Genomic DNA, 19,191 nt, shown 5'->3' on the forward strand with positions numbered 1-19,191 from the left:
CTAGAAAGACGTAAGTCTGTTACCTGCTCTCCTTGGCAATTGTGAGGAGGAGCCAAAACAACTCAGTAAAGGGCCTGGGATAGGGTGGATGTCCACTTACTATTAGACTTCTTTGGAAAGCTAATTTCTCTGAACGCCATCAGTCTATAGAGTAGAAACTACTGTTACAAAAAATTAACAATTAAGCCCCCAAAGTCCACTTAAATCTCTCCTTTTGTTTGCTCAGTTGTTCCCCATCACACAGACAATAGGTTTATGTCTGATTTTCAGAAGAAACATTTCAACTGATCTCAGTGATAAAATACAGAACTCAGGGACAGTCCCCATCCCTTATCGGTCTCTAGAATAGCAACTGTAATTGATGGGATTAAGAAAATCTGTTCTTTTTTCTCAGTCTGGCAATCTTAATAACTAGAGACATTTTCATTCCAACTTGAACCAAAGGTCCAGAAACCACGTGAAGCACTAATGTTTGGGTGTGATCATGGTATTTATTCATAGCATATTTTCACAATGTGTTAATAATGGAGAATAACACGTATTCATACACTGAATATAACTTTTCCTGGAGCAGTCTGGAGTTTGGGGGAGGGAGTTGGAAAATACTGCCAGATTTTTCTTAATCTCTTTGGTTTTTGGAAGTAGGCAGGATTTCTCAAACTGAGTGTGTGCCATGGGGTATTAGCGATCACATCCCTCCGATCGGGTTGGAAGGGTAGAAAGACCACAGCTTCGGCACTTCTATTGTGGAAAGAAGTAAGACAGTGGATTACGGGAAGATCAGAAAGACTCAAGTGTCTTGAACTCCACAGTTCACTTCTTGTCACAAATGCCAATTACTGCAGCAGCCATGAACACTGGCAGGGTCGTAGGCTCATGGCCCGAAGACAAGTCATGTCACCAGCCAATGTTTTCACGCAAAAGGCAATTCCGATGACTAAGAACCTGGTTCTAAACTTCTCCAGGTGTTCTGGGGTGCTGAAGGTTACCCCCATCCTATGCATCCTTCGTCTTGCAACTGGTAAACTTGGACACCATTTCATCTTGGCAAAATGCTGAGAGGACCTCATTTTCTCAATGTCACTCTGTAATGAAGCTGCTTGAGGGACCCCCCCCATTTAACCAGAAAGACCAAGGCACCGGGAATAAAAGCAAAGCATATTAATCACTAAAAAAAAAAAGAACAGAGTCCAAGTCTCTCCCACAAAAGTCAGGTCCAAAAATAAGGGTAAACAGCTGCTCTTATTTTATCCAAGTGATTCTGTCCATTGGAAAATGTCCTTCCGTTCCTCTCTTTTATTAAATGTGTTTACATTTCGGAGTCTGAAGATCACTTAAATACATATAATATTAGCACCAAGGCAATTTTTTTCCCCAGAGATCACATGAAACTAAATAGTAGATACTTATCATAATTAATAGCTGGTACAATCTGTCACATGACAAAATTCTTTATTGGCTAATGATGCTTTCCTAGAAATGCCAAAAATATACCCTTGTAGCACCTTGATGGCGGCTAGATTGTTTTAAAACACAAATTACAATTTAAAAAAAGTAATAATAGAAATTTACAGATAGAAAGTAAACAATGGGGTACCGTGATGATGAAGGCTCACTTTTGTCATAGGACTACATATAATGTAGAGTACGTAAAATGCAGTGGTCTGACTGCAAGGGACAAAATAATGCAAAAGGCAGTCATAATAGAATCATTTTACGTACAAAAATATTACATCACAATAAATAATTTCAAACATAAATATTAAACTTTACATCATTAGGATATTCCACATATATACACACACATATACATGTATATATGTGTGTGTGTATATGTATATATATGCATATGTACACACACACAAGTGTACAAGTTCACACACACACACACAGACACATACACACTCACACAAATTTAAGGTGGAGGTATTGCATTACTATCCTTCATCCATTCCATCATGGCTTCCTCTTCAGAGCACCTGAAAACAAACCAACCAACCAACAAATGTGAATCTTCTGTCTCAAATGCTGTAAGTCAAGAGTAGGTAATCCATACATTTTTACATACAGGATTTAAAAATAACACTATTTTCCTTAGACTTTAAAAGTAATATATGTTTGCTATAAGAAACATGTACATTTCATGGAGTATAAAGAATAAAATAAAAAACCACTAGCCTGAAATCTCCACCTGAGATAATACTCGTCAAATATTGGTATATTTCCTTCTAGTCTTTTTTCTATACATACATGTAAATATTATGTATATACACTTACTCAAGTTTTAATACACATAAAACAAAAAATTATGTTACTAGATATAAAATATATAAAATACATATATAATAGGGATCTCTAGTGGATAGCTGCTTACTTTGCCTGCCTTCATCCCATCTCCCTGTTTCTGATAACAAACCCTTTCTTGTTCTTTGGGGACCATCTCTATTCCAAATGAAGCTTTTAATTACCCAACTGTAGGTGGGTATGCAATCTCTGTTTCTTGGACATTGTGATTAGTTCAAAAGTGGCCACATGACCCAATCAGAACCAGAGTTCTTGTGCAGAATAGAACCTGGAAAGTTAGCATTTACTTGGGACCATGAGCTTTAAGGATGATGTAAGCCAGAGCAGCTGGGGGCTATAGTATAGGGGAGGTGATCTGCCTGAGAATGAAGCCATTGAAGAGACAAGCCTTGCTGATGAATGGAGAAAGAAAGAGTCTTGACGACTGTTTGAGCTTCTGGATCCAGCCATGCCTAAAGCTAGCCCATTGCTTGGACATCTCAGTTATTTAAGACAATAAGTTTCCTTTCTTTCTTTGCCTCTTGCAGTAGAAATAACCCTAATTTAAGATTGTAATTTGAACATAGATGTTTAACTAAACATCGAAATACTGATTCATAACTGTCAAATAGGCATCATGTCAGGATCTTGAAGACTGTTGGAAACTTGAGTAAAGTCATTGCGGGGGGGTCACATGAGTTGGCTGGGTTCATCCCTTGTAGCAGAAGGCACCGGCGTGAGAAAAAGAGTGGCAGATTCAATCCTCTGCCCGGCAGAGGAAGCACTTGCTGGCATAATGTAGTTAGACCAGGGATTGTCAAACTTGAACATGCACGACTCTCCTGTGGATTTGTTGAAATACAGATCCTGACTTCATAGGTCTGGGGCGGGGCCTGAAATTCTGCATTTTTAACAAGTGCCCAGGTGATGCTGATCTAGCTAGTTCTTCCATTACACTGCGAGTTGAAAGTGTGTGCAACAGTACAGTAACTGAGAGCAGTGGCTTTGGTGTAGGACATTCCTGGATTCTGCCAAGGGAATTCAGTGGCCAGAGGCAAGCTACTTAACTGTTGGGAGCTTCAGCTTCCATCTGTAAAACGAGGGTAACAGCCCCCTCTTGTGAAGATTCAATCAAATAATGCTTGCAAAATGCTTAGCATGGGGCCTGACACACAGTCAGGACTCAGTGAATGCCCTTAAGAGTATTGCTATGATACTCCTAGGTAGTATTTCACAGAGGTTGATCTGTGAGTCACCTGCATCAGAATTCCTTGTTGTAAAGATTCCTGGATCTACCAGAGACCCAATGAAACAGGACCTCTAGAGATACAGCCCAGTAAGCGGGATTTTTAATAAGCACTGCAGAGGAATCTGATGCGGGAAGCCTAGAGACCTCAAGGATGGAGGGCAGATGGCCTCTGTCATGTGATGACAGATGAGCATGAGAGGAAAAGGTAGAATAGTACTGAGTCAGACTCAAGATGCTTAACAGTCAGCTGCCTGGGGTCAAAGACCTGGCCACATTTGCTAATCAGGCTACAGGAAGAACGAGATAGGTAGACAGCTGGCTAGCTAGATACAAACAGACAGATACACATAGGATTTACTTACCTTAACTATAAAATTCGAACCTCCAGGCCAGTGCCAGAGGACGGTGTACATTTTCCACAGTAACCACCGCACTTCCCTGTGACTCGGGTACCATCCTGCAAGGAGATGCATTATCTTAGACTACCTGCTTGGCTAATGTTTCCAGGGCTTGCATTGGTTTTTAGGAAATCACTCTTGCACACACCGGAGGTAGGCCTTCTGAATAGAAGTGGAGCCCAATATCTTCACCATGGTGTAAAGTTGGGGTGACGAACTATGGTCAGTGGGCTCAGTCCAGCCTGTCACCTCTTTTTGTATGGACCACATGTCAAGAATAGTGTTTACATTTTTAAATGGCTGAGAAGAAGTAAACCAAAAATAATATTTCTTGACATGTGAAAATTTTATGAAATTCAAATTTCAGTGTCCATCAATAAAGTTTTATTGGAACACAGCCATGTTCATTTATTTACCTAATGTCTATGGCTGCTTTCATGTTACAATGTCAGGGCTGAGTAGTTGCGACAGCTGTCACTGCTCCACACTGCTACTCAGCACACTCCAAATTACAGTGACACTGTTTTGACAGTGTTTTGAGTGCCATGCATATTGCTATATTACAACATTTTGCTTTATTTTTTTTGTTACCAGTGTATACCATCATGGTGAAACAAGAAAAGTGGACTTTGAAAATTGCGCTTTTAAGGTACAGTGGCATGTAGATTATTCTGTTATCAAGTTTAGATGGCAAAGCATTGTGTTTATCATGCAATAATACTATAGCTCTGGTAAAAAAAAGAAACAAAACAATATACACCAACATTACCAAACTCAGCATTCATCACAATATTAGGAAAGCAATGGCCAGAAATTTAGAAAATTGAAAAAGGAATATATCACCATAATTTCTTCACAAAAATAAAAATGAATAAAAAGAAAAAATGAAAATGAGTAAGTTTCCAAGAGGATCATTTGTTAGCCAAGCAAGGAAAACAGTTTACCCATGGAGAGTTAAAATCTTGCTTAATTGTAACAACTGTAGAAATGTGTCCAAAGAAAATAAACTCAAGACTATTATCTTTTTGGCAAGAACAGTTTCTTGAGAAATAATTGATATTGGGAGCAACATCAATAATCATTAAACAATGAGGCAGATAATTGTGAATGGCTTTCTTTGGCTCTTCATGAACTGACAGATACTACTGATACTACTGTTGTCACTTATTTGATAAGACAATGCTGAGTCTAAAGTGACTAAAGAATTAGCTTCTATGAAGAGTCTAGGTGGAACAAGTTCAGACAAGAAAATTTCAAAGAGATTGAGAAAACACAAATTCAGAACAACTGAAGTGGAATCTGCTAAGATGTGCTTACAACTGACAGAGGTAAAAAAAAAAATCTGGGGGAGCAGAAAAAGCTTTAGTTGGTCAAATTTACAAAGCTTGTGAAAATGTCAGATGTTTAAAGCCTATGACTAGTCACTGTATTATTCATCAGTAGGTGCTTTGTGGGAAATATTCAAATCTATTAGGTGTTACAGAACCAGGGATGTCAACGATGCACTTCTTTTGCTATCATGAACTTAAGCGTCATTAGTTTTGTAAATTTTTGTCAGAACTAGAAGCTGAATACCATGACTTGTCCTACCATACAGCAGTTTGATGACTTAGCAGAGGTCAAGTTTTATTGTGAGTTTTTGAGCTTAGGGCTGGGATTAAAATTTTTCTGAACAAGAAGAGTTTCTTTTGATCAGTGTAACTGAACACTCAATGGCTTTGGACATTAGTTTTTGCTACAGACTTGATAATAATTCTTAAGGAATTGAACCTAAAATTACAAGGCTAAATTGCCACTTATAGACAAAACTTATACTGTGGTAAAGTCATTTCAATAACAACTAACATTGTTTGAATCATAAGTAATATTAAGCCACTTTATGAACTTTTCATTCTGTTAAAAGTTAAAACAAGAAGGTACATCTTCATTCCACATAAATTTATAGTGGAGATATTTTCTGAGCTTGAACTGCAGTTTCAGCAGCAATTTTCTGTACTCTGATGTAAGTGCAAAGGATATGTTCATACTTCAAAATCCATTTAATGAGGCAATTGAGGAGCTTCCTTCCATCTCACCTTCAATTGCAAGTGATTAATCGGCAATGTAGTGACATGTTAAAAGGTAAATATGAAGAGAAAAATCTAATAGAATTCTAAAAATGCTTGCCAAGGCATGAATATGCTCAATTAAAATTATATGATTGTGGATTTTATCAGTGTTTGGCAATACCTATTTGTGTAACACTTAAAAGATGAAATACAGAAAATCTCATGTCCAATCAGCATTTACAGATAAACATTTATTATCAATTTTGATGATAGAGAATACTAGTTAAACAAAATACTACCCTCTTCCAATGTTGTATTTTTCTCATTGGTAGGTCTGCATTACAAAATAATTATACTCATTATTGTTTTAAATTTAATCAATAAAAATTTTGTGCAAATTCATTTTCACTCTTATCGTAGAAATACATAAGTAATATCATTGATTTTTTTGCCTGTTGGCTGGCAAAATATATCTACTATCTGGTCCTTCACAGAAAAAGTTTTCCAATCCCTGATCTAAAGTCTTGTGTGATCTGTCCCTGTCTGTCTCTCCAGATGCCATCCTTTCCCTCTACATGGCCCCCACCATCTGAATTTCTTTGGGTTGTTTTCTGATGTGCCCCTTACAACACAGCCTTTGCACATACCATTCTTCTACCTGGAACTCTCTTCCTCTCCTGTCCCTCTCTGTATGCACTAGACCATCCTAAATTTTAACTGGTAAATTTTTCAGAACCTAGCCCAGAGTCCACTTCCTTTGAGATACCTTCCTGACCCTGTTACCTGCTGAATAGCACACTGTAAAGTTAGGTAATTCTTTTTTTACATCTGTCTTCCTGCTAGAAAGTAAGCCCTTCATTGGCAAGCCAATGTCTTAAAATCAAAGAGTCTCCAGAACTTAGCATGGTACATGGCTCAGAGTAATACTAAATACACGTTTGTTAAGTGAATGAATGAATGAAAGAGGTTGAAGCTGAAGTACACTTCTTTTTGACCTGCAATTCAGCCTGCTCTGCCGACTAGTTTCCCTAGCACTTTACCATGCTATGAAGAACTCCTTGTTGAATTGTGGCATCATATCCCATTGTGTAAATCTACCATGTCATGTTAGGCACCCGCTCCCCTCCACTCCTTCACAATGTTTGGCATTTTAGATGTTTCACATATTCCATTATTGGGAATAACACTGTGATTGGACTGTATTTGCGCCTGTATTTCAGGATAGTTTTGGGCTACATTCCCAGAACTGGGTCAAAGGGCATGAAGATTTGGTTCCTAATGACCAAACTGTGAAAGTCTCTTGCAAATAATGGATAACCTTGTTGGAAAAAAAAAAAAAAAAAGGAACAAGAAAAGCTTTCCCAATTTAACAAATAAAAAGAACGAAACTTTTTTTTTTTTTTTAATTTGCATGCCTTTGATTATGAGATTAAGTTGGGAGGGTGATTTCTATGACTCTACTCATTCCTGGTTTTAGGGGCCCATGTTAGTTCTGGAGTTAGTCTGACACCACCAACTGGCTTTGATGCTGGACCAACCTCTACCCAGGCTGAAGTAATGGTTTGGTGGCGTTAAGGATACTCATATGTCACAACTGTCTTCTGTCTCATTAAAGCTTATGCTTTACCCAAACTGTCTCCTGACCCAGCAGTGAGATAACTGAGTCAGACTGCCTGGGGCTTGTATTGCATCTTTAAATAACCTCTTTAAACCTCAGTTTTCTGGTGCAACTATAAAATGGGCATAATACTAGTTTTCCCTCATAGGTTTGCTGTAAATGAAAAAAATGCATGTAAAGTGCTTAGCCTAGTACTTGGCCTAATATTTGTGCTCAATAAATATTAGTTGTTATTATCATAAAGGTATTTTTATATGTGGATCACCATTATTGCCTGTTCTCATGGAGATGAGGAAAAGTCTGTGTAATTATAAAATCACTGATAATGACTTTGCAATGTTCATGTTATTTCATTAACTGGAACTCTGTTAATTTGATTTAGATAAAGACTGAGCTAAAACATCATTTTTACTACAGAATAAAAAATATACTGAGAAAATGCATAGTGTAAACATGATTGTCATCGAAGCAGTGCCTATTTCAGAGAAAAAGGTGTGTTTTCCAGCCTTTTAGAAGCACCCACTCACCTACAATGAAACATTAATTGTAAATCATTTTTATTTCTTCATTAAAGCAAGCATTCTAAAAGTCTTTTAATGAATATTTTGTTAGCTTATTGTAAGCTCTTACATATCATTAAAATGAATGACTGCTCCATCAAGAACAGTTTACATGTCACACTTTTCCCTAATTTCTCTGTTTTTCTCAATACGAGCAAAGGAGGTAGCCTCATGTGATTTAGGAAAGCCAGCTCATCTTAGACTGAAGGTGCTTACTTACATTTCTTTGGCGTGTGCTGGTGGGAAAACTGCCCATAAAACAACGTATGTATGTATATATATTTTTCCAATACAACCCTAGACAATTAATATATGTATAAACGTTACCTAGTTTCTATAGGAAGTTACAGAATAAAAAGCACATATATATAAACTATAATTTGACTCTACTGGTCTGCAGTATGATTTTTAGGCTTGATGAACCTCCGTTTACTCTGCCTAGGTCTGAAAGCCATTCTAGAACCTTCTCCTGGAGGAAAGGCCACATAGTAGCTCTGAGAATGGGGTGTGTGGAGCTGCAAAGGACTTTGGATGGGGCTGAAGTTCCTTTTGTGCCCTGAGCACATTCGTGAGTTGAGGGTGCGTGAAATGTCACTGGCAGGGGAGCTCAGAATTTCAACATGGGTGCCATGCTCCCCGTTCTGGCCGTCTGCCCCTCACACACAAGCAGAGTGGATACTCATTAGTCCCTGAGCCAAGCAGCTGCAGCTGAAGCATTTGCCTTGAAGCCCATCCCTGGGCCAAAGGGGTGTCCCACATGCCTCACTCCCGGCTGGGGCGGGGACCCAAGTGGGTTCAGGCTCAGCCCCAGGACAACTGAAGTCCCCTGACCTTCTACTCTTTTTATTAGTTGAGAATAGGAGAAGAATGCTTTCCATTATACACATGGGAGTCAACAGTGAATCTGACATTGACACTAATTTTTACCAGTTCTGCTTCTGATGGTGAAACAGCATCCTTGCCCTCCAAGACTCTGGTGATTCAGTTTTACCCTGAATGACTAGAATTTTCCTTTAGTTTTGCTTGGGGAAAACATGTTATTGCCAGCCAGGTTTGGAAAATTAAGGTATTCGTTGTGTTTTTCCCTCTGTAGCTCCCAGTAGAAACATGAAGGAAGGTGAGGAATGATGAACGAAAGCATAGCTGTTTGGAGAGGAGAGGATTATGCCTTAGGATGGCCTCAGATGGTGGACAGAACGGCGAGAACTGGGCCCTGCACAGTTGTCCAACTGTGTTCTGTAAAACACTGGTTACTCGGGTAAATTTTAAGGTGAAACTTTGAAAAGGAGGTCCTGTAGTTGGTTTAACTGATGTCAGTGGTTCTCAAAACGTAGCCCCAGGCCGGAGCAGCAGCACACCTGGGAAATGGTGGGACATTGTCCATCCGGGTCCTCCCCAGCCCGGCTGTGCTTTAGAAAGTCCTAGAGTCCTAGGTCAAGTTTGAGAACCACTGATTTAGGGGAACAATGGTTTGAATAAAGTCACACAGGTTTCACCCCTGCATACTTTATTCCAAACTCTAAGATACCAATGCTTACTGTGCCTCTTCAAGAAGGAAATAAAACAGACAATTCGTTCTCCAAATGCCTTTGGCTGCGGAGGCTTAGTTTTATGGAGCATCCCTAGGGGATGCTGCTCCGTGGGCCGCAGGACAGGTCAGGCATGCAGAGTGGCCTTCCTAGGGGCTGCCAGGAGCTAGAAATTGCTGAGTCCTGGCTCCCGGGGCTGCATAAGGAATGCTCGGCAAAGCCTGGAGATTAATTTTGAGTTCAGGCTCTCTGGGCTATCACAAAACACCAAAATTAAAAAAAAAAAAAAAAAAAAGAGAGAGAGAAAATGCTGACAGGCAATTGTGGAACCAACTCCCCATGTCCCCCATGAGTTGGGGAACAGACACTTGATCTTGGCAGGGTAGTAACCAGAGTCTCCATAAGGTGGCGCTCCAGGCTGTAATTATTTTTAGTTTCGTGGGTAAAACTGCAATACTGACACTGGCTGACAAATAGAATTGAAACTTATGTTACACAGTTTACACAGATAGTTTCCTACATAATCATGCTTCATGTCCGACCATGTTTTGGGCAGTTAATTTTTTGTTGTTGTTCCTCTTAGTCACCAAAACATAATATATGGCCCCTGGAGGTCAGGAGAAGGGAAGAATATTACAATTTCAGAGCACATTCTAAAGCCCTAAAGACGTATGCTGTCTCTCTCTCTCTCTCTCAATTATCTTTATTCCTTTCAGTGCAAGGAAACATATGTAGTGATTAATTTATGAGCAATCAATCGGATTAGAGGTAGTGCATTTAACCCTGTCAGCTAAAAACAGGCATCAAGAAACTAAGATTTTCCTGGGAAGTCACAATTGGATGTTTCTTCCTTTTCCAGAAGGGACCAGGATGAACTGCTTTTTTATATTCTGATTTTGATATAGCTTAGCAAATAAAAACACAGGATGCCCAATCAGATGTGAATTTCAGATAAACAACACAAACTTTTTAGAATGAGTATGTCCCATGCAATGTTTAAGATATGCTTATAGTAAAAACAATGTTCCTTGTTTATTTAAAATTAAAATGTAACTGGGCATCCCGTATTTTGTTTGGCAACTCCACTTTGGAATAACACCCACTTTCCAGTTCTCTTCTTTCCCTTCTCCTACTCACATTTCTGAGGAGACCCGAGGCATGGGTCATGGTTGAAGTGGGATTGGTAAGTTTCCCACTTGTCCACAGGTCGGGTTCCTGCCCCACATTCTCAGCATTTCTGAGGGAAGGCTGGGAAGGGCAGTGGTTTCTGCCTTGATTATTATACATTAGGATCACCTGGGGAATTCCAAGTTCTCTCCCTGCTTCAGAGACTCCCATTCCATGACTTTGGGAGGGGCCTGGGAACAGGCACTTTGAACTGTCCTAGGTGACTCTCATGTACCCCCAGGCTGACACCAGGGCTTCTCAAGCTGTCCTGTGCTTATGAACCACCAGGGGACCCTGTTCAGCTGCAGAAGCGGACTCAGTAGCTCTGGGGCCCAGAAGCTAATTTTTCAACAAGCTCCCAGGTGATTCTGATGGTCTACAATGGACCACACCTTGAGTAGCAAGATTTTAGAGCATGAAAAATTAATTACTGTAGAACCTGTGAGTGTTTCTCGAACTCTCCAGAGACTTCACCTGATAAGTTATCTCCGTTTGTACTTCCATTTTTCTTAAACAAACATAATTTTCCCTAAGCTCACAAAAGTGAATCTCATTGTGGGGGCAGAGCCCCAGAAAGAAGTTTCCAGGCTCTTGGCCTCACATAGACAGGTGCTGGCTCAGGTAGTAAATGGCCATCAACTGTGATTGCATGGCCATCAGCTGTGGCTAGTTGGCTGTCAGCTGTAACCAGTGAGCCATTGGCCACTAATATAACTGCTGTGGCTGTGCTAGCAGAGAAGAGGAAGAATGGGGGCTAGCAAGAAGATGGTGGCTGGGCTGGCAAGTGTGGATGGCGGTTTGCGGACAGTGTGGATCCAGCCTCCAGTGAGAGTATAGTGCCGCCAGAGAGAATATAGTGGTATGACTCCCCTACCTATGGCTCCGTGGGTGTTCCTTTTTGGCCTCACCATATCCTGCGTTCTTGTATGGGGAGCGGGAGCAGAGACCCCGCAGGTCGCCCTCCATGACACTCATGTTGGTTAATTGCAAGATGCCTGAGACACACACTCGCTTAGTGGCTTCTTACTGCTTTCAGCTTCCTGGTTAGGCATCCTTTTAATTACTTGTATGGTTCACAGGCTCCCATAGCGAGGAAGAATTCACTAGGAGTGAAGCAAGGCTCTCTTCCCTCCACTCACCTATACACACTTCACTTTCGATTTATTTCCTGAATCTTCTGACACTTTGCAAAACGGTTTGAGGAAATGGGAAAGTGTATTTGTTCCTTTGTTTAGAACCACCACCACAGAGGGAGGGAGTGGAGGAAGAGAGGAAAGAAAGAAGGAAGAAAGTGAAAAACCTCATCCTCTAAGTAATTGGTAACCTTACCGGTGATTTCTTAATGTCAGAGACGGCATAGTTCCCTTGTGATATCCATCTGGCAGAGTCAGTTAAAGAAAGGCCAGTTCCATAAAGGTTGATGCTAAAACGACCCTGGAATAAATACCAAACAAAAAAGTTTTAGTCCACGTGACGTGCAAAGCGAAGGCCACACAAATAAACAGTAACTTGGAAAGGAGGAGGATAGTAATTAATAACGATATTACTAATTGAGGGTTTTTTTTTTTTTTGGGGGGGGGGGGGTTGGTCTGGGCCAGGCACTTTACAAGCATCATCTCATGCACCTTCACAAGAGCTCTACGAAAGGGGGTTTCTTTACAGATGGGGAAACTGAGGCCCCGCTGAGGTGGTTAACTTCTCCAGGATACAGTAAGAGTCCAACTCACATTTTTCTGTCTTCCAAGTCCTCTCACCCACCACCATTCTTCCTGCCTAACATAGCAATTCTGATGTTGCTCATGATTATCAGATTCCTTCAGGAACAAAATGCTACAGTGTAATTTTTCTAACAAGATCTCGATGCCAAAGCTTCCTGGGCTTCAGCTCCCCGCGGCACTGAGCACTCAGCGTACTAAGCACAGCGGGGCGGGACTTCAAAGGAGAGGCGCGGTCTCCGGGACGGCCAGCAGGGGGCGCGCGTGGCCTGCTCCAGACCACCGGGGACCATGGCAGCCTCTGCTGGGCCAAGGCAACCCACAGCTCCCAGGCCGCTCCAGGGTTCCATTCGAAACGTGGCCTGGGTTTTTGATATGTATTTCTAAGGAGAGGGTGCAGCAGAGATTCTCTGTTTTCTGCATCTGTACCTGTTTTCTCACTTTCTCTTTCAAAAATGATTCTGCCAAGCCACCTGAAATATTTCTTTTCTTCTTGAGGTTTCCTACTCCACAATGAGTAGTTTCAGAGTTAAAAATGTTCCTCCCCAACACCCTCAGGGTGAATGCTTCCTCTCTGAACATTACAATCCAGTGCTTTGTCAAAACAATCTTTAGTAAAGCAAGGAGGGGGTCTGAGGTGGAGATTCACAGCCAGTCAGCATAAGGGTAAATTCAGCTCTTTTACCAGCAATGAGACCCGGATAGTTTTTAGCCTCTCAGAACCTCAGTTTGCCCATCTGTAAAGTGGGAGGTAATAACTGTCCTGTTTTCTAGGGTGAGGTAAGCTAGCTAAATCCTGAGTTGGAGGATTGTGATTGGTGTGTTAGGCTTTCTTGACAGGTTTCCCTAAGGTGTTTCCCTAAGTTCAGGCTGAATTAGGTTTAGATTTGTGACAAGGGCAAGGCCATGGGGGCAGCCTTCTTTTGTGGGTCCCAATGCACAAATTAACTTTTCCAGACCTGTGAATAAGAAGGGTTAGATAGAAGGTATAATGTACCTAACTCATTACTTGGTAGAGAATAGCTGAAAAACGTTTTAAAAATGTGTTTTGGAAAGTATTTTACGACAGCACTATAGTGATGTTAATGGTTGTTAAGTCAAACAGCCTCAGTATGGAGGTGTCCCTGCCAGTGGCTGCGCTGAGGCACAAAGCTCTCCTTGCCTGGCCTGCTCAGACACTGACTTTTGCTGCTGCATTATCCCACCTGGCCATTTTCTTATCGTTCCCGACCTGAGGAGGGCGTCCACACCTGTTCATAGTACCCACACCACACTGCTGCCAAAGACCCCCCTCTCATTTCTCCCTCCCACCCTGCATCCTAGGCAGACTGCCTGTGTCCACTTGTGCAGCAGAAGGTAGCCTTGATCTGCTTCCATGTCAAAGGTCCAGGCTGCTGACCTGGCGACTAGCCTGAGAACGTCCCCCAGTATCTGAGCATACTCCTTCCATTCGGGTAGCTAGATCTGCCCTCTGAGAGGGGGTGATAAACCTGATGCAACACATGTTCCTCCTCGTTCTCTTTCCTCCTTTTCTGGTTCGGAGATCTGCATTTTCAGCAAGCATCCTAGCTGATAACCAGCACTCTTAACCATTGAGTGCTGCCAGAGGAGTAAAGACCTAATGTCCTTTTAGCTTTGGTCTGGGACATCTTTGCCCCTAAAAGCTTTATCTTCAGTGTCTAAAGGGCATGAGAGTTTTTAGTTTATCTTCTGTAGCTGGTTTAAAAGAGAAAAAGTAACTAAGAGTCATGCACACACTAGATGCCTCAGAAGGGTTTGTGAAACATGTGCCTTAAACAGAGAGAGATTTTTGTTCTCTGCTCGGACAAGAGTGAACGCTGCAGAAATCTTGCCTGGAAAGGAGTCTGGCATCATGGATTTGGATTCAGACACACCTGCGATCACACCTGGCCTCTAATGGGCACCAGTTGTGTAGGTCGGGAAAGTTACCCAACCTGTCTACACCTCAGTGTCCTCATCTGTAAAAAGGGGGCATTCTCCTAGGATGCGCGGGGATTAAATGCTACGCTAAAGCCTAGTAGGCACTCAATAAATACTACTAATACCAGCAGCGATAATAATTATGCTGCATCGACTGGGATCAGAATTAAAAAAGAGATATTCTGGTTACATCTTCACTTGGGGAACCCACCCTTCCTGATAAAGAAATCCCCAAAGCAACCACAGCGGATGGGCAGGAGGCAGCAAGAAGCAGACTGCCACACAGAGCACCCTCTGCTTCAACTTCTGTGCCATCTGCAGGTCAGAGGATGAGCCATCCGCTCCAGAGCAGCACGCACAACCCTGCTCTCCACAGACCTCTCCTGGAAAACCGATTTGAAAAACTCAAGTCTTTCATCAATGAGTTGGTGCTCACTAAACGTCTAAGGAATAGAATTCTGGAAATATCCAATAGGGTTTGCAGACTGGGCTGGCAAACAATACAAATTAACCCCTCACTGGGTTTGGGTTTTCTCACTTAGCAATTGCTTCAGTATCAGGAGTTAGCAAGTCAATCAGTTCATCTGTCTCCGAGTTATTAAAATAAATGAATGCAAATTAACTTTCATTTACTTAAGCTTCCCCAAAGATGCGCATACAGAGACAAGAAAACCCTGAGACATTTGGAAAAGGCAGGACAGGGCCAATCTATCAGCTGTTAAAATGCAACCCATACCATGGGGTGTTTGAAGTCCTCAACTGCTCTAAAGAAACTGCACTTCAAAAGTTTTCAATTCCTGGGTAATGTAGGAGGCCCTTTGTACCATTATATCCTTTGTTTATTTTCTTTCTCCCCTGAGAGCTTCCTTTTCACGTCTCTAAGATGTTTAGTGATGCTTTCTAAAGCTTGGGGCTGAGAAAACACTTCCATACAAGAAAATTCAGATGTGTTTGTCTCTGGATGATCCCTGTGGTTGGGTATAAACCCATCCTGGGATTTGGAACGCATCACCCAGTCCCAAAGCTCAGACATTCGAAGGTGCACAGGCCAAGTGGGAAAGTTCTGATACACAGTTCAACAAGAGCTTTGTGAAAAGCTCAAGCGAACCAAAGTAAAAACTGGGGCCAAGTTCCCCTATCCTGAATTACCTAATGAATTACGTTTGTCTTTCCTTCTCATTGTGGAAGCGTCTTGCAAAGACTGATGCCTGCTTTATCAAATTAGCCCAGGTTGATTCCTACAGCATGTTTTGGAATGCCAAGTTGAAACTTGCCACACGTCTAAAGAGGCAAGAAAGTGTGGAACTGCAGAATGGGCAGTGAGGTTGCACTGCTGAAAAGCAAATCCAGTAGAAGATGATAAACTTGCAACTCTTGGTCTGAACACTGCACATTTTAGACATCTGAAGTAGGGGTAACAGTTTTCCTATATCATGGGATAGTCAGGGTTTTTAATGACTGACAGTGGTGTGTCGCAGTCCTTTTGTACTGGCTTTTGAGGGCTGACTGTGTCTCTCTCCCCAACTCTCACTTTAGTGACTTAATGTTGATGGCTTGAAATCAGTCATGGTAGTGGGAGTAGGATATTTACACTACAGAAATCAGAATCAGTAAATGCTTTTACAAAGCAGAGCTTTCTTTTTCTTTTTCTTGGAGAGCCAGTCATTAACCATTTACCAGCACTTCACTGACTGCATTATATCCATTTTATTAAACCATCATCGTTTGCTTAACCAAGCCCTTGCTATTCAACATCTAATTTGTTTCTAAATTTCTACCATTATAATAGATGCATTTTGCTGAATGCAGCAGCAGTTTGGAATGTAGCTATGATTATTTCCTTAGGAAACACTCCGAATAGTGGCATTACTAGATTAGAAGCTGTGAGCATCTGTGGGGCTCCTGATGCAGAGCTGCCTCCCAGAGCAGCCATTCGTTCTAATGAGATTCCCAGAAACAGATACAGCCAAGGGTCCCTGAGGACAGGCTGGGATTTGGATCCCTGGGAAGGGGGATGGCTCCCAGCACATACCTGTGGGCACTTGGTGGCACTGTAGCAGTCCCCAGCGGTGGCAAAAGGCACAGAATGCCCTTCGCTTGTCCTCGCAAACTGTAAGTCCGTAGCTGTGGGGTTTTGGAGAAGGGTTAAAGGGAGAGCAGAGGTGAGAGTGAGAGAAAAAGGTAAGGAAGGGACAGGATATTAACAAGGAGAGAGAAGGGAAGAATAATAATAACAGAAATAATAAGAGGGAGTGGGAGAGAAAAAACATCCAAAGTATGATTAGTGAGCAAATGGGTCCAGATGGGCACTGGCTTTTCCCTCATTATTTTTGAGGTTCCAAGAGCCTCGTTCCCTGGGTTTTATTAGCCCCGACTGTCTCCTCATAGTATGGAAGCCAAAAAGGGGGTTCGGGATGACTTTGGAACTGATTCCTTTATAAATAAGTACCACATCGCTTAAGCAGTGTAACCGCCTGTGTACGGCCTCCGAGGCTTCAGCACCAGGGAAATAAGCCAGAAAAGCGTTTCCAGCTATTCTGGAGTTATTCCCTGAGGCTTCATCTGTCCTCCCGTGGCCTAGGCACCATTATTGCCAAAATGTGGAGCAATTAGACCCCACATCTTGAAAGTATTAATGGCAGTTTCTCAAGTTTGGGGCTCAGTTGTAGTTTAAAAAAATAAATAAAAACAATGCTCTTGTTTTTAACCCTCTTGTAGCTCCCAAGACCAGCGCTACAAATGGGGAAGGTGGAACAGGAGGTAAGCTGAGAGCAGGAGAAGGCCCGAATCTCTGTTCAGTAGAGCACATGCTGGTGGGAGGGGAATCGGAGTCCCTGGTCCTGCAGGGAAAGGGGCCCTCGCGGCTTCGGCAGGCAGAAGCCCTGGGTCTTGGCTTGGCAGGGGCATCAGGAGGTTTCTCAGCGAGAAACTGTGGTCCCTCTGCCTTTAGCCCTAATTGGCCTAGCTGAAAGCGATTAAAAATATCTTGCTGTAAATCAAGTTTAATGTACCTCAAGAGGAAAGCAATGTAATATTATGGGTACAACATTAATGAGGAAAAATTAATTATTCATTATTTCTGTTTTTTCTCTAGTCAAAGGAACGTGTTTGGATATCTGAGCTGTCTTTACCACTCCTATGATTAATGTCCGGAACAAAAATGCAGTGTTGGCCAGAGAATAATAGCCCACGCGCAGGCTAGTTTTCTAAAGGTAATTCTGTGCTCCATTTTTCTTGTGTAAATCAACAATCAGATAAAATTAGGTTTTCACCTGTGTGTGTGTATACATTGTGCTGGTGGGAGTGGGTGGGTGGGGGGGTGCTGCCACATGAATCTCTTAGCTTTGGGGTTTGTACCTCCTATTTTTCCCCCCTTAAAAACTTCTGCTACCACCCTTGCTATGTCCACACAGATACCCTGTGCCTAGCTAACTACTACTTGACCTCAAGTTCTTATATTTTGGGGATGCTGCTCTGATTTCCCTGCCGTAATGGTGCCCCTTTAATATACTTCCATCTACTCCATTCATTCATCATAAGTCTGATGGAATGCCTCCCTGTGCCAGGCACTTTCCAGGGGGCACAACAGCGAAGTAAAAGGAGCAGCACCACCCTCAGGCAGCTCGGATGCAATTGGTCTCCTTCCTCTCTGCATCCCCAGGCCAATGTATCTGCTGACGGAGTGGGGACTAACAAATCCATTCCCGTAGGACATCCCACTGAACTTACTTATTATCTGCATGGTGGTCAGGTCTATTCTGATTTTCTGGAAGCTGGAAAACCCAGCTGCTGTGTAGTCCTTCCGACACTGGCAGTCATCACGTCGGCTCCCGTTGTAGGGACATTCGGTTGGGTTATGCAACCTACATTCCAGAGAGAATGTTTTGGTAAGGATGGGAAGGGATTTCTAGGGATGTCCAGGCACCTGGGCTCTTTGAGCCTGAGTTGTCCTACCTGTACCCATAAACCTCGGAGAAATTCTCAGAGTCACCATGGGCCAGTGTCACGTACTCTTTGGGGTGGTCAGACTGCATCCCCGCACAGAATATCTGAAAGGCAGACCAGAAGTAACACATGGAGGGTGGCTCAGAAATGATGAGAGCCAACGTCACTCACTCCAAAAACATTTTCAAAATAAGGACTGATATCTGATGTTCACCTTCAGGAGCTTTCCTTTGACAATCAGGAAATATTCACCATCTTCATTGGCACCATTTAGGTTTTTTACCTCCTTGCAGTTCTGGGGTAACTCACCTAGAAAACATGAAATGCAAAAATGAGATGTGATGCTCTAAGATGTGTCATATCTCCTTATGAAGGGAATTAAACTGTTCACACTAAAGCTTTTCAGCAAAGGGGACAATTTCTTTAAAATAAATTATATATCTCTAAAATAGGCAGGCCAACAAAGGAATGGAGATACCCTGTTCTTCATGCTCCCAAAAGATGGTTTCACTTACAGTTATATATATTATGGCACGTTTTTCTTTCTTCTGGCTTCAAATCAGCAGGACATAAATGGCTGGGCTGGTCCTCATTGGTTAAACACTGCACAGATCTGTGCATCACTCCAACACCACAGGACACTGAGCACTACGTATAAGGAGAGCAGAGTCAGCGAGGGGGCTACCAAACTCAGGGGGCATGCGCTTCTAGTGGAGTGGTGTCCAGGGCCTGACGGCA

General features: G+C 42.1%; 1 protein-coding gene across 2 annotated transcripts in view; it reads right to left on the reverse strand.

Annotated features, from left to right (window-relative positions):
- Positions 1-477: 477 nt before the first annotated feature.
- The window catches only part of ADAMTS9 (ADAM metallopeptidase with thrombospondin type 1 motif 9), a 161,698-nt gene continuing 142,984 nt past the window's right edge, over positions 478-19,191 (reverse strand). For both annotated transcript variants that reach the window (XM_074313243.2, XM_074313242.2), the window contains 8 exons: positions 18,969-19,101; positions 18,668-18,762; positions 18,463-18,557; positions 18,238-18,371; positions 16,541-16,632; positions 12,182-12,286; positions 3,895-3,989; positions 478-1,979 (listed from right to left, as the gene is read on the reverse strand). In XM_074313243.2, coding sequence (XP_074169344.2) covers positions 3,900-3,989; positions 12,182-12,286; positions 16,541-16,632; positions 18,238-18,371; positions 18,463-18,557; positions 18,668-18,762; positions 18,969-19,101 — 744 coding nt within the window. In that variant the 3' untranslated portion in view covers positions 478-1,979; positions 3,895-3,899. The remainder of the gene's footprint in view (positions 1,980-3,894; positions 3,990-12,181; positions 12,287-16,540; positions 16,633-18,237; positions 18,372-18,462; positions 18,558-18,667; positions 18,763-18,968; positions 19,102-19,191) is intronic.

This window comes from Rhinolophus sinicus, chromosome 5, assembly GCF_057876585.1.
Source record: "Rhinolophus sinicus isolate RSI-liver-muscle chromosome 5, RSI-T2T, whole genome shotgun sequence".
Lineage (NCBI taxonomy): Eukaryota > Metazoa > Chordata > Mammalia > Chiroptera > Rhinolophidae > Rhinolophus > Rhinolophus sinicus.